At 35.8% G+C, this 22,384-nt stretch overlaps 1 protein-coding gene across 1 annotated transcript in view; it reads left to right on the forward strand.

Moving 5' to 3' along the window:
* Positions 1 to 1,615: 1,615 nt before the first annotated feature.
* LOC103062782 (adhesion G protein-coupled receptor A3) overlaps positions 1,616 to 22,384 on the forward strand; it is a 398,539-nt gene continuing 377,770 nt past the window's right edge. The window contains exon 1 of the mRNA XM_088128977.1: positions 1,616 to 2,024. Within this exon, the coding sequence (XP_087985103.1) occupies positions 1,801 to 2,024 (224 nt within the window). The 5' untranslated portion in view covers positions 1,616 to 1,800. The remainder of the gene's footprint in view (positions 2,025 to 22,384) is intronic.

A 22,384-nucleotide genomic window follows, 5' to 3' on the forward strand; every position in this document is an offset into this window, starting at 1 on the left:
CAATATTTATATTAAAAATTAAAATTGACACATTTGCTGCTGCTGCTGCTGCTTCTCACGATTGTTTGATGGGATTTTAATATTGTATTACAATATTTTTCAACATAGGCTGGCAAATAATTTTGGCTTTGAGGACCCCTGAGAGGGTCTTGGGAGACCCCAGGGGTCCTAGGGCCACACTTTAGAAAACACTGTTCTAAAGTATGGATCCACTAGACACTGATCTTGCCATGGGTACTTTGCACCTGCTTGTTTTATGTTACTATCCAAGATTTAGGTCAACAGCAATTCTGGGCTGCAGCAATTCTGAACCTGCAATGTGACAGGATTTAAAATTTTGGTACTTGCCTGATGCAGTTATCATTTCTGTCCTTTTTATTGTTATAATGTGTTTTTATTCCTCTTTGCATGCTGCCTTGACTGTCTTGCTGACTAGGCAGCTTTAGAAACTGATTTTTCTAATCTAAATAAGAAATAAATAAGGAGCACGATTATATGATTTGGGGAGGAGAAAGGAGACAATGTAGAAGTAATGACACTGCTGTAATTATTTACTAATGAATAAACAGGAATATCAGATCTGGGCTGCAAAAATCTAGACCTCCCCTAGATAGCAACAAAGAAGTAAAGTTTCTGAATTTCTTTGCTGGCAGCTGGTGGTTTTCTGAAATTTTGCAGCTTAGATCTCATAGTCCTATGAATGGGCTAGAAAGGATATGGCACTAAATTATTTTAAATTATTTAAATAAGCGCTGCCGGTCCTCTTCTTCGACTCTGCATAGCTAAGTACTACACTGCTCCCTCCTGGAAGGGTCTCCAGGAGGGAGCAGGGAAACCAGGAAGAGACTCCATTCACAAGGCCAAATAGCCAAAGCTGACCTTGAGTGGCACTCATAAGCTTCCTTCTCCATACGCAATTGTGGATGCTGGTCGAATGAAGAAACTGAAGGCAGTTTTTTGCAGGAAATTAGTCCTATTTATGCAATTGCCCCATGCAATGAATAGTGTGGGTCCTATCTTATGGGAAGGCTGGACATGTGCAGAAGGCTTCCCTCTATGTATCCATAGCTGGATCTCAGGGAATCAAAGCCAAGAGAGACTCGACTATGGAGAGGAAGCCCATCTCATTCAGACCTGGGTCCACCTGACAGCAAACCGTGGTTTACTGCCACACCCTTGTCTGGAAGGAGTGTTCACTGAACGCAAGGGGGGTTATTTCTGAGCAGTCCTATCTAAGATTGCTCTTCCACAGAAACACTTGTTCCTCCACGCTGTTGTGAACGGTGGCTCCCCGCTCAGCAGGAGAGTCCACGTTGCTCTGCGAAAAGACCCCTGGACTCTGCCGCCCCCAGCTGGGGAAGGCGCGTGGTCTGTGCGCCCGACTCGCGCGCCAGAGTCCCGTGAGGGTCCGCCTGACCTCAGCTGCTGTCTCCTGGGGGGGGCGTCCCTCGGAGGCAACAGACGCACCCCCCCCACCAGAAACACTTGGGAAAAAAAATAAAGAAAAATAATTCCTTCAACGACCGAAAGGTGGGAGGCACTTCATCCGCGAAAGCTCTCTCCGTGTGGTCCGCCCAGAGATTCGGAGGCGGGAAGCGGCGGTGCCGACGTGAGGGGGCGCCTCTCGTCCGTGGCCCACTGCGGAGGAGGAGGAGGAGGAAGAGGCGCGAGGGTGGACAGCGACCCCCTTTCGCTTCCAGAGGGCTGCCTCGCGCGCCGACCATGCCATGAGCGCCGCCGCCTCCTGCTCAGAGCCGCCCCAACTCAGCAGAACCGAGGCGCCGCCGCCGCCTCCTCGCCATGCACGGGCTGTGCTACTCCCTCTGCTTGGTGGCGGCCGCCGCGGTGGGGTTCTCGAGGGCCAACAGGAACTGCCCGGACCTCGTCGTTGACAGCTGCCTCTGCACCGCCGAGCGCTCCAAGGGACCGGGCCGGCAAACCCTGCGCATCAAAGTTGTCTGCAGCGGAGGCGAGTTGGCGGAAACTTTGCATCCCTCCCTGCTGCCCAACCGCACCGTCTCCCTGTGAGTAAGAGGGGACGGGGTGCGCTGAATTTGCCTAGAGGCGCAACTCGGGTCCCTGGAAATACAACGGGGCGGGGCGACACTTTGTGCTTGGCCAGAAGCCCCTTCTTCTGGTTCCTCGGGGTCTGCGCTACAGCCCTAGCACCACACGTAGGTTCTGGCTCCATAGAGAGCTGCTGGGGAAACCCTCGTGTTGAAACTCTGCCGAGTTTGCAGGCTCAACGTGGATTAACTTGACTGATTTCAGAGAAACACAGTTCCAAGGCAGAGGGCTTAAGGCTGCTTGTCCTTTAATGTTTACACCACCTTTTGCGGGATTTATTGGGCAGGAAATCCCGCTGTCAAGGATCTGGCTGCAGATACCTGAACCGAAGAGTAGTTACTGCGTTTCTCGAACCCAGAGTGTATATTTGTTAAAGGAAATTAGCTCTTTCTGTAAACGGAATGGGCTGAAAGAGTTACAGGACCTTTTCCCCAAAGACTGTAAAGGGTAGTTTAAGGATCCAGTCACGGGAAAACTTTTGATTCCTCAAATGATAACTTTTCAGCCGAGGAAAGACAAACTCATCTATGGCAGGGATGCTGAGCAGATATTTTGTGTGCCCTTGGCAATCCCACACCTTTTTTCCTCCTACAAAAGAAGTATAGTAAGAAGACATGCTTTGGGATCTATGGGGGCGAAAGAAGGCAGGAATAGATTATATTCTGGCATTCTCTCTCATAAATAGAAATCATTTTGGAAGGCTAAGGTCTGATTCTGATTTTTGAGTGCAGATCTTTTTTCTAAAAGCTTGTTCAGTGGAAGCCTGCTTTTTCTTTCTTCTCTGGGAACTTTTGCTAGCATTTTATTTGTATTGGGGAGAGTAATGTATACTGGAAGTAAATTGTACACTGACTCGCCCAGTGGTTTGCAGATAATACCTCCATGGTATGGCTTAATCAAAGATCAATTGAGGTATCTTTAAATCTGACTGAGGATAATTTCAGACCCTAAAGATAACAGCCAAAAATGCACTGAATAATAAATGCTTAACTGGCTTTGAGAAATAAGATCTGTTTTCCATATTTTTATATGCCCATTTTAACAGTTTAGAGTTAAAAAATCTCAATTTTTTCCCAACCTAACACAATGTTAAAAATAAGCTTTGAGTTATAGTTCCTGTTGCATAAACTAAAATTGATAGATCTGTTTTTCTACGCACATTTACTTAGGTGTCTGCCATTGAAATCAATAGGAATACTAAGCAAATACTGTAAAACGTGGACTGTAGATTAGTAAACTGATCTGATTAACAGATAAGTTTAAGTATTTGGATTTAAATGCAGGGCAGTCTTGTTTATCTTGTATAAACTTTATTTTTACAGCCTGATCTATAGTTCATTTAAAACAGTGTTGAATATAATAGATTGTATCATCATTTTTTTTCTCTAAATCATTCATTCATCCAACAAATCCAGTGCTGTTGAATGCAATTGTTGACAACTCTTGCTGTGAAAATTTCCAGTCTTTGTTGAACTTTTTTAACTTGACACTTTTTAGACAGACAACTGAAAAAAGAGAGTAATTTATAACATCTGTGGAGCTTGTGCTTGGAAAATACAGATGTGCTCTGTGTTCTCTTGCTTAAACTTTGGAAAAACCTTGGCTTGCTCTATTCTTACTCTTCTTCTGGGAATCTCTTCCTCATTAAGGTATAGATGTTCTAACTTCATTTTGAATGGAACTCTTCTGAAATAATCCAAAAACATCATAAAACTTTATATGTAATGTAATCACTGGTTTACTTACTTTAAGGATACAATGCTGAAATGTACATGTGAATAAGAGATAGATAGATAGATAGATAGATAGATAGATAGATAGATAGATAGATAGATAGGATCATAGACACTAGTTGGGACTAACTGCTATTCAATATACTGATACTTAAATACCCATTGGACTATATAGTCTGTTCCCCTCTTAGTAGTTATTAAAAGCTATTTCCACATGTTCTTGTGCTGTCCACCCATCCTTGAGTTATTCTGTAAAATTTGGGAATATTGTGAATTCACACTATACTGATGTGGAATCTGCTGTCTCCCCTGCTGATCCCAATTCCTTTTCCTGCCTTTGTTGACTTGCTTCCCTCCAAGATAATTAGTGACAAAGCCTAACAGATTTATACTATAGTGTGAAGCTGCCCTTGGATAGTGTTGGAATAAAGGGGAAATACTACTTCAATATACTTGTCTTGTTCATGGGCTGGTTATGACATAAAGGTAGTGTTATGGGGACATGGCAGAAAAACAGTGATTACCCTCATTAGGTGCAAGTAGGAAAAGCCCAAAGGAACTTGAAAATTAGATGTAAACTGTATATTCCTTGTTATATTCTAAAATGGTGGATTCATTTTGGCAGATTACTTGCATCATAGTCATAAATCATGTTCGCTTGAAAGTAAAACCCATTCATTTCACTTGACTGAACTGTAGATTCAAGCATATTTATCTTACTAAAGATAAATGTATACTTTTTTGTCCACAGTTACTTAATGCAGAGTATACTGATAGTTAAACTGTTTCCTCATAACCGTTTTATATTAATTGAATTGTTAAGATAAAATGAAGTCAATAATAATATACATTTGCTGACTTGTAATCCTATTCATGGTACTATAATTACATATACACAGTTTTCAGAAGTTTGTTGGCATGTGAAAAAGACCAAGCCTGTACAGTGCAGAACTATTATTTCTGTTTGGAAGGAAGTCCCATTGCATGTTTATTTCTAGGTAAGTAGCCAGGGAATTCCAGCTTTACAGTATATTTCAATATGAAACTTTTAAACTGTTTTCCTATTTTGACAGTTTATTTTGTAAGTAATCAAATTAAAGGAAACTACTTCTAGAATATTTAAAGTAACAGTTGCTCAAGCAAAATGTTAAATAAACCAAATTAAAAGGAAATGCCTTTTTCGGTAGCTGAATATTTTAGCTGACAGGTTGATTGAAAGTGTCAAATACTTTCTGCAAAGAATGAGTTTTTGATTAATCAGATTATGTTATGTGACATTTTGCCAGCTGCAGAAGTTGGTGATAAAAAGTGCATAATAGTGCATGGAAGACCAGGGAGTAAATATTTTTTATGTAGATATTGGCTCTTTACTTCTGTTTTATTTTCTCTCAGAGAAGGGGCTTCAGCGTATGGAATATAACTTCTCAAATGATTTTAACATTTCCCATTATTAAAAATATGTTATATGTTGCAGATATATCCTTGTATGATAGAGAAATCATCTCAAATGATTGAGAAATGGGGAAAAAAAGTAGGCCTGTTTTGTTCTGGATAGTGATCATTGCCAGTGAAAACTGGGGGAGATGGGTGGCATATAAAATAAATAAATAAAAAATAAAACTGAAATTACTATTAATTAACATATATATCATACACACACATACATATATACTGTACATACATACATACATATATAAAATTGTGTTGGATGGTACATTTACATATACTTTCCATAACCTATAGTGAATTGATGCAATGGAGATACTAGAGGGAAAATAACTTTTGCTTCAACTTTTGTTGAAATGGACTTTGAATGCACATAACAGAATTAAGCATAACTGCTGTTAGGGGATTTGTAAATTCTGTCCATTATCTGGTGTTTGGGTGTCAAGAAGGAATTTCTCAGCCTTGATTTGTATTAACAGATTTTAGCAACTGTACATTTTAGGATGGCCTAGGTTGTTCAGTGCGAGGTTTACATAAATTAATGAAGTGTACTGGCAGTTGAATCCAACTGAGACGATTAAGCAGCTGCTGTGCCTTCTTGATGTTTAAAAGGGAACTTTGTTTAAAATATTCTCCGTGCATGCCATTCTGACTAATAATTCATGTTCCTAGGAATGGGAACTCTGCAATTTTAGCGGTTTGGTTTTTTAAAAAAGCATTTGATTTATGTTCAAAAATAGTATTTGAATGAAGTACTTCCCACTTCAGTGTTAGATTAATAGTATATTGTTAATAAGTGATTAGAGGTAGACTCCATTTTATTTGCCACCAAATGTATCAATAGGATAGAAGTATTAAAAAATATTGAAATACAGCACTAGTTATTTTTAAGACTGGTAAAATAAATACCTGACGTATTGTGAGTTTACTGACTAGGACAACCATAAGATGGTATCAGATAAAATGATGGCCTCCAGTTCAGATCTTATAGATGTGAGTTCTGATGTCATCTAATTGCTAAATATGCTGTATATTTATTGTATATTTATTTTGGCGTTCAGTAAAACAAAGCAGTGTTATGTGAAGGGTCATTATATTTAACTCCTTTAGTACAGCAACACTACTGTTGATTAAGATACTATGACATAAAACCTCATTGATCTAATTTGTTAATTTGCTGTAGTTTGCTAATTTACTCAGTTTTGTAGTGCCCTTATTTCAATAATACTTTGCTGCTTTACAGAATCATGCTATATTAAGTAGTGGGTTCATGGGTTCCTATGCATTTCTTTCTGTAAAGGATTCAAGGTTTGTATTTACAGCTACAGTACTGTTTTTTAAATAACATCTGAATTAGTAATAACCTTCTTGCCTAAGCATAAAATCGGTAGAGACTTTTCAGACTACTTTGATTATATAGTATTTCTATTCCATACCATATTATCACACATTGATTTGTTGAGTGTGAAGGTAATTGCATTGTGATAAAAAATGCATATCCATGTAATTTTATGATGTTATCAAAAAGCATGTAAGTGACTCTAAATAAAAAATACAAAAGAATTCAAAATTCCATCATAATTGTAAATATTTACCAATACTATGACTACTACTACTATACTATGACTACTACTAATTTGGTGCAGTTTGGGCTTTAATTTTTTGTATCCTAAATTTATTTCCCTTTTTGCTATAACGTATTCCTTCTTCTGCTATTGTACAATCTGCTATTGTATTGTATTGTATTAGCTCCACATCTGTAAAGTATTTAGTATTGGAGTTTATTGTCTTTGAGTTGATAAATTTAGTCAAGCGAGACAGTTTGTTAATTCATTTCCAAAGCTAATATAATATTTTGAGTCCATATCATTTACATAACAGCACGTTCAGTTTCTTGACCACGGTCATATGTGGTTTTAAAACCATTCTTCTAAATGTATATATTTTGTGAACAGTATGTTATCTTAGGATAGCTATGCCTTCTTCCTGTTTCACTATAATGCTGCAAGTTGATATTTTGTTGTGTCTTAGTTTGAATTAGTTGAGAGCTTTTTATGAGGAATATGTCAAAGGTATATATAAACACACACACAGAGACGCACATTTGATTCTGAGGAAAGCTCAGTGAAGCCAGTTAGAGACCTTTTTCTCTAGTAGAGCTTTTTCTTGACAGATTTTAAGAAATGGCTTTTAGTTATCTCCAAATCACACTTTATAGTACGTATAATTAAAAACACAAGGAAGACTCTATCTACAGAAGATTATACAAATTTATTTTTTGCTCGTGGCAATGAAATATCAACATTAGCCATGCTTTAACAATAAATTTTTTAACTGCCATTTTTTTTTAGTTTTTGTCTTGGTATGCCTTTTCAATAAAATAGCAGAAGCAAAAACAAACAAAGGACCAAACAGGAACTTTAGTTCACAATAATGTCTCTCATTCCTCTTTTACATATTAAAATGTCTCAGCAATGAATTACTGCTGATCTAGAAAGTGAATTTTAACCACCATTAGGAGTAGCCATTTTTTTTTCTAAGTTGCCTCTTTTTGTTTGCTAACCTATATTTCTATCCTGATCATTGTTATTACATGTATACTTCAGCAAACGATCCTTGGAATTCTCTGAAGTATAGTAGTCTTGGGGACCTCCTACAGAACCTTTCTTTTACTTTTGTTATATGAATTAATCTTCTTGCCATTCCTGATTCTTAAAATCCAACCCTATATTTCCTCATCTTCTTCTGAAGTTGAAGTTCAGCCCGCTTTATGCTTTGACCAAGATTCTTTTTGTCTGATTATCTGCCTTGAGGCCATTTTAAGTGTCTGATGCTAAACTGATATACCATCTGGTCTTATGGCCTGTTCTGAGATGTTGTTTTAGATCTAGATGCCTAAATTCTGAACAACCTTCTGCTCTTAATCTGTCTCCTTCACCTGCTTCCTAGTGAAACACAGAGAATTTCCTTTTCCTTACCATGCAGACAGAAAGGTCAGAGACACAGGGTTTCTATTGGAGCATGTTATTTCCTAATAAACTTTACTTGTCTTTTTGGACCTTAAGAGTCTGTCTCTAGATACTCTTAACAGACTTGGTTCTATTCACTAAGTGTGTGCTGCTCAGTATGGATGATAACAAAGTGCAAGATTCCGACCATGTTTTTTTTTACTTCCCTATAAATTTCAATATAATATGATTATAATATAATTCACTAAGTGTGTGCTGCTCAGTATGGATGATAACAAAGTGCAAGATTCCGACCATGTTTTTTTTTTAATTCCCTATAAATTTCAATATAATATGAAGATGTGCTGGATATTGTTTTATTCTGAGATTGGGTCATCCAGGAATTGATCCATTTAATCTAAATGAAATGGAACTAGTGATCAAGGATATTCATAGATATTTTTATTATTGTATGCACAAAGATGGACAAATATACCCACAATAGAAGATTATATTATAAAATTGATGGAGCTCACGGAAATAAATTTTATTTGATTTCCCAATTTGATCAGGGAAAAAATGATAAAGACTGAAAGACTTCTATGGACTTTTTGCTGAAAGAAGAAAAGACTGAACTGACGATGTATGAATTTGGGAGTTAAGAAGGATTAAAGAGGGAGGGGAAGAGTAAGATGGCAATTTCTCAATAGAAAGAACGGCAGAAGTCAAAATTGTATGTTTTCTTTTTTTCACTTTTTTTCTTATTTCCTATCTTTTTTCTTTTTCTTATTTTTCTTTTCATTTTTTATACTTTTATTGTATTGTAACATTCTAATAAAAATATTTTTAAAAAGGACATTTATAGACATTCTTGAATTTTTTTTGCAATTTCTAACTGGGTGAATGGCTTCTGAAAAGTAAAAACAATTCTTTAAAAATTGTGCAGTGGGTGAGGGTCTTTTTCAGTTTTATTTAATTGTTAAAAAGCCTTTGCATTTACTGCAGTGCTGGTTTACTTGTATAAAGGCTTCTTCTGTGGTGTTTCAGCAGGTGGCAGCACCTGGCTAAACTTGTATGGCCTTTAAAGCTAAGCATGGTTGGGTGCATGGAAGGGAAGCTATCAGAATATCAGGGCTATAGGATAGCCTGGGAAATTTTTAAAAAATCCTGTGGGGAGGAATAATGATCCATTTGTGTATTGTTTCTAAGGAAACTGCATGGGAAATGAACTCAATTTGATTACAATTTTATTTTTTATTTTTTGCCTCTGTTACCTGGATGATCATGCTGCTTTGCTAAGGAGAGTGGTTAGAAGCTCTGTTTTCATTGTCCTTTTTCCCTCAGTTACTACTACTCAGTACTTAACATTTGTATAAATACTTTACATTCCTTACTGAATTGTAGACTTTACCAGGATCCTGTAAATTAAGTCAATATTATCATCTTTCATATTACAGAACAAAGAGATTGACTGCCTGAATCCACTTCCTTTTCTTCACTTTCTTTTGTGACTCATAATTGCTGAACATAGTTTGTATTCTCAGTGTTTTGGCCACATTCATTCCTCTCAGATTTATTGTTTCCATAAACCTGTTCATTTGCTACTACGTGTGGATGCTTTTTGTATTGGTAATTTCTTTCTAATGTCTAATTTTTTCCAGCTCTGGTCTTTAGGGCTGAAGCTTCTTATCTTGAGACATCTTGTTTCTTTCTTTATTTAATCAGAGTGTGTCTTAACATAATTGTTAGATTGCAGCTCTGTTCTTCTTAGTAAAGATGCCATTTATAAAACAACTGTGGCTGCCTTAAATTTGCTGTGTCTCCATAGCTGAAATGATCAACTGCTCTGTCAATTCAGGATGGGAAATATAGGGGAAAGGTCGGTGACCTTCAGTTCCTTCAACCATATATAACTGTTCCTATCCCACAATAAGGCCACAGGAAGTGTAGCGTACTTCTAAACATATGTTCAAACAATGTAAAGCAAAGATTCTCTTCTTCCCAGGAAATACATTTACTATGAAACAGGAGAGACAGCCTTTCTATATGTGCATGGAATACGAGGTTTAGTGGACTATGCTCCTGTACTATGTCTGCAGTTCAGTTGGCTCCATTCTCTATGGCCTAACAATTTTACTTTATCTTAATCAGATCAGAACAATCAAAAGTAACTGTTTCTAATTATGATTCTTTTGGCTATGAAATCTGGAGTAATTTGCCAAAGCTACTGCACAGCACATTGAAAACTAAATAATTTTGCAAACATCTAGTACATGTATTTCTTTGGATGATGCTTTGTATTTATTGGTCATAGGATTGATTTTAAAAATGTACTTAATTGGTTTCACTTGCATCCCTTCCCAAATTAAACTATCCCAGGGCATGCAACAGCAGTGTTAAAACAACCCCAAAATGAGAACATTAATAAAATATAACTAAAAATCAGTAAGAGCAGTAATAACAGAACTAACTACAGGTAGTCCTTGCAACCACAATTAGGACTGGCAACTTGGTCATTAAGCAAAGCAGTTGCTAAGTGAAACCACAACTGTGCTTGCAATCTTATTTCAACTTTCCTTTGCTTTACAGACCTACAAAGGTTATAAATGCAAGGATTGTTCACAAAGTTACTTTTTCATCACTGTCATAACTGCAAACAGTCATTAAACAAGGCAGTCACTAAATGAGAACTGCCTGTATAGATCCAAGCACATTTGTTACAGTGGATAGTAGTAATTCATGAATACCTGATTAAAAATGGTAAGTCTTAGCTTTATGCAGATAGGTAATATTCCACATCTTGAATTACACATTTCCAAAATGAGAAGAGCTGTAACATGCACTGTAAATTCTCAAATGTGCAGGTTCTTTGGCACCACTTAGAAACATCATTGTTTTCATCCCCTCTTTCTTTCAATCTGAGTTTATGTACATTCTTCTAATGTATGTTTTCTGATTGGACAGGCACCAATAAAGTTTGGGAGCATGAGCACTGATTGGCTGAAATTCTCAGGTTCTGTTGGAGACCAGTCTCAGCTGTTGACTAATTCAAGATGAGTGATGATTGGAAGAAGGTGCTGTTTCAAGCTACAGGCTTGTGACATATGGATGAAAGTAGAGTAAAACTGTCAGTGAGTCAAGATGAACAGGGACAAAAAACAGATTGAATGTACACTGTTTAAGTTGTGATGAGGCAGAGTTCAGTGTGTATCATTTCTGATAACTTCTAACCAAACTCCCCTGTTCAATCTAGTTTTTAATATTTTCGCTACAAGCATGTTCGTTTTTACACTCAGTCTACTGCTTTTTGAAAATACAATATCTGTGGCACTATCATTGCAACCTGATCCATGCATTAGATTATCTTTGTTTACCTAGGTAAGTAATAGTAAGGCTAAATCATGGAAGTAGTCCTTTTATTAACAAGACTGATATTTGGGAAGGTTGAATATTGAAGTGAGGCTACTCATGATACTTGTACCCTTTCTTGAAGGAGTTATATTAATAGTTATTAATATTAGGAGGCCAGGGACACAACAGTCTTCCTAGTTTGCTATTTCAGAATATTACTCATTATAGTGCAGGCTTACTATTTTAGTGTTTTTTAGAAAGCATTAGTTGAGGTGTTTAAATTTAATACAGCAGTAAAGAAAGGGATGTGGGGTCTAACCTCTTCATGGGGTGATGAGAGAAAGAAAGAGGAATTCAGGAGGAAGGCTGGTCTTCTCGGAAAGACTCTTCAGTACTTCAAAATAACGACTGGGTTTTTATTTACTCTTTCTCTAGCTACCAGAACTAATGCTTGTGTTAGAAATACTTCAGCAACTTGCAAGACCAAGGAAGTAAAACCTTGTATTTACTGTATGCATGACAGGGAATGATCTGAAATGTGCTATTTGAATATAGAGGAAATGAATAGTGACCTTTCTTCTCTCCTTTGGACTAGAAAGAATAGTGGCATTGGCAGCAGAGACAGGGATAGAGAGTGGACACAGCTATGGCTAGTGTTGTTATCAGGGAGGCTGGTCTGTGCAATGATTTACCGATAGGCTGTTGGATAAATAAATGCGGAGGCTACTCTCTTTCAAGAGAGCGAAGAAAGGATAGTATGGCTAGAAGTGTTTTGCAAGTTGTAAAAAGTGAACACTTAAACAAAATGAATTTAAAACATCTGCTTTTCCTTTGTGTTCTAAGTATTAGCTAGAGAGTATTAGAGAAGAAGTGTCAGCATCAGATTTTACTTATCTGCAGAATTCTAAATTACACAGCTAAGGAGAATACTAATTTAGACTACTGGCAACAATATTTTAAGTCACAGGACACCCTGGAAAAAATTGGAAACAATTTGAAACACCTGGCTGACTCTTTTTGTCAATGTGTAAACTATTATGAAAGTATTTTAGAGCAAGCTGTTCTGCCAAAATTCAGTAGCAGAAATGGCATTTGGGACTGCTGTCAATTAAGGGATCTGTTGATTATTGGGTCCTTTTTTTTTTTGTTTCTGCCCTACCAGAATCTTTCCAGAATCTCTCTTTTTTGCTTTCCCTTCTCTGTGTTTCCAAATGTTTTTGCATGTTGTTGGCTAAGGGTTTTTTTTGTTTTTTGTTTTGCTGTATTTCATATTTTATCAACTGCAAATTCTGTTGGCCCCATTGTTCATGAGTTAGGCAGAAAAATGTGTAGGAATGTTCATATACAAACTTGTGTGTACTTTTTAAATTTACAGATTTTTGTATGCATTGTCTTAATGAGTATGCTTTTGTAAACAATTTTCCAGAGAAAATTCAATTCTAATGTATACATTTTTTATTCATATTATGCAAATGTATGTGTATATAATTTGTGTTGCAAACTTCATCTTAAAACTGTACTTCAGATTCTGAGACATACAAATTCTCTTATATATTCATAAAGTCCGGAACTGATGCATTAATCTGCACATTATAGCAGACTGGAATTTCTCATCTATACCAACTTTTGATGAGATTATTCAAGCCACTTTAAGAACAAATTCAGAACCATCATCCAGCCATGTAGTTTCCAACCATATATAGTGGTTGAAAAAGTAAATAATATTTGGCAGAGCATCACATAATTGTTGCAAGGATCCTGATTGATTGGAATGTTTTACAATGCTCAAGGCATTTTTTTGTCTCATTGATTTTAGTTGTTTTTCCCCATCCCCTGCTTTTTGTAACATCTCTGCTGATGAAGAGATATGAAAAATTGAAAATCTTGCACGCTCTTTTGTGCTGTTTTAGTTGATCCTAATGCCTCATAAAGGCATTACCTAACTGTGGACTTCAGGTTTTTAAAAACTCATTTTAATGCAATTTAATTAATACTGAAATGGGTTCAAGAGAAGTTTATCTTTAAAACATTCTTACATTAAATAACATTTGGCTAAATAAATCTAAACACTAGTATGTGAGGGAATATAACCAAATCAGAGAATGGTCTGTACAAATCATGAGAAATAGAACCTTTGTAAACCTCATGAGAGATCATCCTACATTCATTGCTTCTGTTTCTGAGGGCACAGCTAGGTATCTGCAAATGCTTTCCTGTGTTGTCCTCAATGCCAATCCCCCACCTTTCTCCTTCTTCTCCTCTTCCTCCTCCTATGCTGCTGTTCAGGAATGGAGAGAAATTAGCCTGCTGGCCTAAGGGAGAATCCTCCCTTTGTGGAGGTGAGTGAAACAACCTCTTAAAGCAGCCTTGCTGGCAGCTGACCAGTGACTAGCCTGTTCCACTCTATGGGGCAAGCCAGAGTGCCTGTCGGGTGCAGTGTGATATGCCCGCCATGTTTCCTACAAGCATATTGTCAGCTGAAAGGACCTTTTTTCTCTGAAAGGTACAGGGAAACCCAGCAGAGCCAATGTGTTTATTTATCTGGGAATTAAATGACAAAAGGATCAGTGGACCTTGGGCTCCCAATAGGCTTATTTTGCATTACCATTCAGTAGGTCTTGTCTAAAGCTACGTTCTGGTACGTGCTTGTTTGGGAATAAACTTCTTGAAAGTAGTGGGGCAGCCTGCAATCCATAATAGGCCATAATGCTCTTGCCCATCTCTCTCTGACACACACATACACACATACACAGTGTGCATTAGAAACAAGACACATTCACTAGTCAGATTCCTCTTCTGAAATCCTTTGATGTTTAACCACTCCACTGGAGAAGAAACTTGGGGAGGAAGTTCCATCTTATTCCCACACCTCCACCATTGCCAACAATCTCAGCATTTCACCCATTTCCTTTCCTGGAATTATCCAATTCCTTGGAAAACTCATCTTTTTCTCATTCTTTTGGAATCTTGGCCCAAAAGAGCTTGTGACATTGAGTACTGAGTATGTATGAATCAGCCTCTTCAGAGTGGTAGAAGCTAGTTTTGGAAGGGCCAAGTGTATAAACTTTCCTGCTCTCTGCTGATCTTCTGAACAGCTAGACCTGTTTCTCACAGTTCTCTTTCAAAAGTGCAATAAACTGTGTTTATAAGAAGCCCATGTAAGATCTGACAATCATTCTGCAAAGTGCCAGGCAGGCATCACATGGTCAGATGCCTCCATGGAAGGAAGTGGATAACAAGCAATGCAATGTGTTTTAAAAATTTTGATCCTGAAGAAAACAAATACTGAATGTTTGATAAGTATTTTCTCCTTTCATGGGACTTTAAGGAGGTTTAAGGAGCTATTCATATACTTATTGACAATTCAATACTACATAGTTAGATAATTTGTTGTAGTAAAGTCGGATCAATTTCAACATTTTTAATAATTTTATTGAAGTTTAAAAATACAAAGATAAAAAACTAATGCAAACTAAGAAGAATATAAAAGTAAAAAAAAGTGTAGAGAAAAAGGAAAAAAAAGAAAAAAGATATATAAAGAAATAACCTCCTCCTCATCAAGGCAAGTGTAACTTATCACCTTCTCTGATATTTCAATTAAATTCTTCCCATATCTCATCTCTTATCAATAAACAAATTATAAAGCCTCATCATTCAGTCCTAATTAGTAAAAGTCCATTATTATCAGAAATAATAACATATATATTTTAACCTTAATGAAATAAATCAGTTTTACATTCCCTTCCTTTCCTTTTAACAGAGTAACTTATCACTTTCTCTAAAAATACAGCAAAAAATATTTTCTTCCCATATCTTAGCTCTTATCTATAAACAAATCTTTAAAGCCTCATCCTTGGTCCTAGTCAAAAAAAAGTCCATTAAGAGCTACCAGAAACAGCAACATATATATTTTAACCTTGATCAAATAACCCCACTTTGTATTTCTTCCATTTACTTTTAAGAATCTTGATCTTTAATCCCTTCAAATAGGTTCCACAAGTTGATTTCTTATTGTTTTCTCTTTGTCTCCTCTCAAAAACTCCTTTTGTAAATCCAAGATAAGAAAGCTATCCAAGTCACTCTTCTGATTTTTTATTTGTATGTCTCCTTTAATTATCAAGACACCAGTTTCATTTGTAAATCCAGTGTAAGATCATTTTCCATATCATTCTTGTACCCTGACATTTTAAAATCCACTTTCAGATCCACATTCAAATCAGCCTCAGTTTCTGTTTTATCCAATAAAATCTGCTTCTCTTCCATAACTTCTTTTGAATCCATTTTTATAATAGGTATTCTTAAGAGTAATTTCTAAGTGCATTGTTCCCAAATATTCTTGAATTCTTCCACAGTCAAATAATATTGCTCCATTCTGTAATTAATGGGTCTCTTCTCCTTTAATTATAATCTTTAGTTCTTTCTGGTTCCCTCTGGTCAACCTTCAAAGTCCCCTCTTACCTTGTTTCTTCCTAGTCAACAACACTTTCCCATGGGAAGGTTTCTTACAGTTAGTTTCAAGATCTTCATATATATATTTATAATAAAATTTTAAACTACCCATAGGAAGTATTCTTGTAATTAATTTCAAAAACTTATTTCAAATCCATCTAGCCCCTTAATCTGTTTATAACTTTCCAAAATCCATGTTCAAGTCACCCTTTTGCTGTTTATTCAAAAATAATTTTTTTTGAAGTTCTTAAATTTTCATGAAACTTCTTTTGTCAAGGATTGAAGGAAACTCACATGGTGTAATGAAACTTGCCCTTCCAAAGGTTCTTAACATCTAAAACACCATTAACAACCAATTTCCTAAAGTGTTTTAGAAAGGAAGTATGTGAACCCAGTGTCATTTTGAAGGCGTTGAACCAGTGCTTAGACAAGATGACTTCCCCCCGGCTCCCAGAGCACTAAAACCTGCCAGAGACTGCTGTCTTATGGTCTCCTTGCAGGGAACCACTGTTTGGAGTGCTTGTGGGTGATCCTGGCCCTCTCCTTGCTCTGGAGAGGAATTCCGAGGAACCCACTGATAAGTCCGCCATTACTTCCCCAGAAGTCCCAATTTCAACATTAAAAAAAAAAAACAGACTTCAGTTTCTTCTGAATTCTAGCTATAAGGCTTTGTGCATAACATGGTACTAGAACTCACAGTCTCCCAGTTTCTAGCCTGGTGCCTTTAACTGCTACACCAAACTGGCTCTCTACCCCCTTTCTACTTTATATTAATTTACTCTCTAATATCATATGTTAAAAAAAAAACTTGCAGGAGTTTATGTCTCCATAAAATTCCATAAAATTTGACTCTCAATAGATACAATAGTCTTATGAGTTTGTTCACACTACCCTGAGTTGTTTCTATAACCTGTGTTCTTTGTGTAAGGATGATATACGTTTGTCTGATTTCCAAAATTATTTCAGGAAGTTTAGTGATCCATTTCTAGATCGGTGGGTTTTTAAAATTCCTGTCATCTCCTTCAGATTCATGGCAGTCACTGAACATGACAGTAAAATAAAAAACATATAACCTGAGGATGCCCAAAGGCATTCTGATTTAAGTGAAGCTACAGCTTGACAATTGCTTCCTGACCTTAGCGCTTCAAGTGATCATCAGACATGGTCTTCTAACTATTTACTCATCCTGAAACATATGAAAAATTATCTTGATTTAGTTTATATGCAGCACGTACTTATTAAAAATGCAATTGCAAACAAAATGCATTTGTACTGCTTTCACTGCTAGTACAAAAAATTACTGTATTTTAAATTAACTGGCACACACAATTAACAAGCGAAAATCAAGACATCAGTATTTCTAACTCTGTCATCATTTAATACTGAAATACTAAATAGAAAGTTCAGCAGATATTTTTAAACAGTCAGAATCTACTATGGTTCAATCTGGTTTAAGATACTGTAGTTACACATTTTTCTATCCAGGTTCTCAAAGATTGGGAAAGGAGGTCTGTCCATCCTTTAAAAACCTTTTCAATAGCTAACTGATTTGCTTAAAATATCTAAGAAGAATTAACATAGAGATTCCTTATAAAACCTGTCAATCTATCAATCATATTCTAAACACATTTATTTTTCCCCATGAGCTCATTATAATTTTGAGTCCCCTATTTAGCTCTATAGCAATTTGAGTTAAAAAGTTTATAATAAGTCAGGAAACAAGGAGACTTTCCTAGGAATAATTATTCCACAGTATTTAAGAAGAGTAATGCAATAAACTATCCTGTGTTTCTCATAAATTTCCACAGATACTTTAGATCTGATTGGAAGTACAACTTATTTCAATAGGTGGATCACCTGATAATTTACCAAACTGCTGAATAGTATCAGCAAAATTAGGTAAAGATGACAATTTTCAGTAACACCCAATATATTGTCAACATATAATAGTAATTTATATTCTACTGTAGCCACATTTATACCCCAAGTTTATTATCTCACAAAATAGGCTAATTATTCTAGTACTAAATTAAATATGAGAAAAGTTAAAGGGCATCCTTGACACATTCCATGCGATATCTTACTAGATGAAGAAATAATTGTATTTGTAATCATTTGTACTTGATGGATTAAAATACCACATTGTAATCCCACTGATAAAAACATGAGGAAAACTATATTGTACCAAAATATGTTCCTAAAATTTAACCAGCACCATATCAAAGGTTTCTTGTATCCAGTGAAGCCACAAATTACTTTATTTTATATATAATTTAGCAGCTCGTTGTACAAGTTATTTGATACTTGCTGCCCTTTCATGAACCCAGTTTGAGCAGGATGGGTTATTGACAATAATATATGTTTAAGTCTTAGTATTAGATTTGCAGCCAACATTTTAATGTTCAGATTTAATAAAGAAATCAGGTAATAACAGACATTCTTTAATAGGCTTCAAAGTTATTGTTATAAAGGCCCCAGTGCTTCAAGATATACCTCCAACAATACAGGAACGAGACATTATATATCTAAGTCTTGAATGGGCTCTTGGGCTTCTGCATATCAATCTTTCCTCTAGCAGAATACTTCACTTCCTCTCAGATCAGAAGCAAATTTTAACCTGTTCTTTCATCTAAACCAGCATATGAAAAGAAGAAAGAAACCATGATTTTCAAGGAGAAGCAGAAGGCTTATTCATGCTAAATAATTGTTTGGCATTATATTTGAACGATACATACGCACACAACATGGACATTAATTCCCTGGCCCATCATCTTTCAAAGGTGTGTGATGGTGGTGGTGGTGGGGCTAAATTAGTAACTAGTCATAATTTGAATTCAAGACATGACTAACCAGTCCCAATTGGGAGAACCACTCATCAAACATTGGGGAAAACATATGCAGTGGGGTTTTCCTTTTGCTCAAAAGCACTACAGTTTACTCAAATTCCCTATTTATGATGCCAGCTGACAGTTTTCCTCATTTATCTTGCTTCTTCTTACTCCTATATCTTTGCTTTGTCTTCACTGAAGTTTACATTTCGATGTTTACCGAATATAAAGATTTCAATATAATATAAAGATCAATATAAAGATTTTGAAATTACTTTATTAAACATCATATTATCTACGTTCAGGCATCTAATACTATATGTAAACTCTAAATGAAAAATGTTGTTCTACCTGTCTTGACCAATTATATGAATATACATATTAAGAGAAAGTGCATTCATATTTCAAGTACACTTGAAACCATTTGTTGTTAGGCTCAAGCAACAGATAGAAAGACAGGTAGAAATTCTTTCTTTAACATGGTAGTTGTCTAGATTTGCCTGTATCTTAAGTGCTGGCAAACATGAAATTTAACAAATAACTTATTTCTGAACTGGCAGTACATAAGATGGTAATCTCTGTACGTACATTGTTTTATTTACTTGCTTAGAATTCTTTCTTGAATGGTAAATGCTGTTAATGGAAAACATTCTTGTATTAAGAGTATGTTTCTCTATGAGATGTCTTGAAGTTAGATTTAGAAAAGCTATTTTCAAAAAGGTATTTATTCATTTAATTTTGCTTATTATTCATTAAATGAATATCTACATCTATCTGGTGTGTGTGTTTCTGTTAGTAGAGCAGAACATGAGGTCGTAGCTTGAATAAGTATGTTTTAAACTAATGCATCACATTCTGAACTGAGGTGGGCTGAAATATGCCAGTTTGGTGCAAAACTAAGTAGAATTTAGGAATATAATCTTTAGGAATATAATTATATCTGCCACAATAACCATTTGACTGCATTATCTTTTTACAAGAATAAAATAATTATAGCTGAAATACAATATATTAACATCTGATCAGAAAATCCATGAATTTTTTTAATTGAGTAGCCTATTAATATTTTATTCAGATCGTTATTCTGATAATCTGCATTATTACTTTGAGTTATGCTTGTCACATTTTCATTATCCATGCCTCGGTCTGTTGATTGGTTCATATCTGAATTTCTTCCTTTTAGCACTGTAGCCTTTTAATATTTTATTATTTTTTTTAATAGACCAGAGGTAAAATCTATAATAAGAAAGTAAAGTAATACTTTTCTTAGTAGTAAGAAAGTGAGAAAGTAAAACATGGAAGGAAATAGTAATTTAGCTTGGCATTTTTAATGAGACGGGGAATAAGAGATAAATCAAATTAATAAAGTAGGAATTAAGGATGCTGTAGTTATTTGTACTTATATCTAGTGCTGCAGTTATCAGAATTATGTGATTCAGTTCTAATTATCTTTAATGTTCACCTTGGTAATTTGCTTTATGTATCATTTTACGCTGGCCCATGTAAAACAGACCTCTTCAGTCTAAAGAGGTGGATAGTCTTCTATACAGTTATTCCATGTCTAACTAGTTAAGGTTACTTTACTCATGAAGGAAAATCAGCATAAGTTCCTGACTCAGTACTCCTAGCTGAATGTGTGAATTGCATCTGTTCCTCTTGATTTTTAATCATAATTTCAGATTATAATTAAATGGCAAAAGGTCAAAAGCCATGTAATTATATGGAAAGAAAGAAGAAAAACAGCAATCAAGATGTAAATTAGGGTTGTGAAAGGACAAGAGATACCAGTGCTGAGATAACAGAATTGTCAGGATATGGTTGTTGAATTCCAGCAGTACAGCTGAATCCTTGAGATGTATTTATGATTGAAATGTCTCCTGCCTTTACTGTGTTCTTGTTTTTTGTAATTTAAGTCTGGTTCTTCTCCCTGCCTCCCCTAAACTGGATCCTAAGGCTTCACACTTGATTATCTGCATATATATGTTCCCATTTTTGTGGATTGGGGTCATGCCTGATTTTTCTAGTTCTGGTTCCAACAGAGACCCACTGACATCCTGATTTTAAATGAGTTACCAACACTTCCTTAAGCTCTACTTGCAATTCAGTGGTATTTTATGCAAAGCTGGAAGCTTCAATTTATCTTAAGCAATTCTTTGAAATAGAGGCATTTTCTGAACATTAGTTTTCTCCAAGTGATCTACATCAAATGCCAAGTCATAATGCATTTCTTGCCTCAAAAACATATTTCATTAAATTTGGAGGGTTCATTCTCAAAGAAGGATCATAGGATTGCAACGTCAGCCTAATGTTAAGGTACCCTGGGCCTAACAGGTTTTGGGTTATTTCTTTCAATTACTGCTTTTCACAGTTTAATAATGGAGCTGAGATAGAACAGGTGTTACAGTTTGGCTTTCTACAGCCTGGATTGGAAGCAGTTAATCCCAAGACCAAACATTTCAGAGTTCTGATTAGTAAAAATGTTTTAAGGAGGAGGTTAAATATTCAGTATTCTACTGTTAAAGGAGAAATCTATATATAGGCAAACTATGGCAGGGATGTTCTTGGTCTTTTTCTAGTGCCATTTTGATATAAAGGAGAGAAGGCTTGTCCCTTGTGCCTACTGATCATTTTGGAAATGGATACTACACATATTCTTGTTCTGAGAACTTGTTCTCACATTGGCATCCAAAATCTTTCTGTACAAGTGTTGTGCCTGCTCTTCACAGTGCATTAAAAAGTTTGGATAGCTGATGCTAAGTGGTTCAGAGTTTATTACAGATCTGTTTTACATGCCATCCTAAATCATGGTTTAACATGACCTGCACCAGCCATATCTAATCACAGCCTTACATGTTTTACCTCCCCACACTCTCCTGTGTGAAAAAGAAGCAGAGCACGTGAGCCTGAGGCTCTCTATAGTTTGTGCACCTCATGCTAAATCATATTGTAGTTGTGATATACAAATGCAGTCCTGGTCTTTTAGAGATTCATAATCTCAGACAGAAGTATTTTGGTTGTAGATTATTGTAAAATTGGGATAATGTGTTTAGTTTTGCCTGTAGAGAAAGCATTCCAGCTTAATTCTTAAAGATGTGTTGCTATTTTAATATAACCGTCATGCAGAACAATATATACAATTGTTTTTGTTTTGCAACAGGTTCGGGTTGGCTGCATATTTGGTTGTTTTTATTTTTTTCCCTCTATTCATTTCCCCTAAGCCAGGAACTATAGTTTCCTGTAATGAGGTCTTTTGATATTCTCCAAGGAAGCTGAATGGCTGAATTCTAAAATGACCTATTTTCAGTTCAAAAACATCTCTTTTCTTTATGAAACTGTACCTTGTATGATTGAAGAATATATTAATTCAATCATATAATGGATTTTTGTGTGAAAGATGTTGAATTTCTGAAACTTTTACAGGTATGTCAGGATAAAGGTGCATTATTATAGCTCCGAAATCTGTCCAGATGCCCAGTAGTGTTCTTGTAGGCTTAATCCATTTTTAATATATTTTCCTATTGAAAGGATATAAAATACCATGAATGTATAAAATCCTTTAGCT

This window comes from Python bivittatus, unplaced genomic scaffold, assembly GCF_059951505.1.
Source record: "Python bivittatus isolate LINGU-HERP-01145 unplaced genomic scaffold, Pbiv_v1 ctg000780_np1212, whole genome shotgun sequence".
In the NCBI taxonomy this organism is placed as follows: domain Eukaryota; kingdom Metazoa; phylum Chordata; class Lepidosauria; order Squamata; family Pythonidae; genus Python; species Python bivittatus.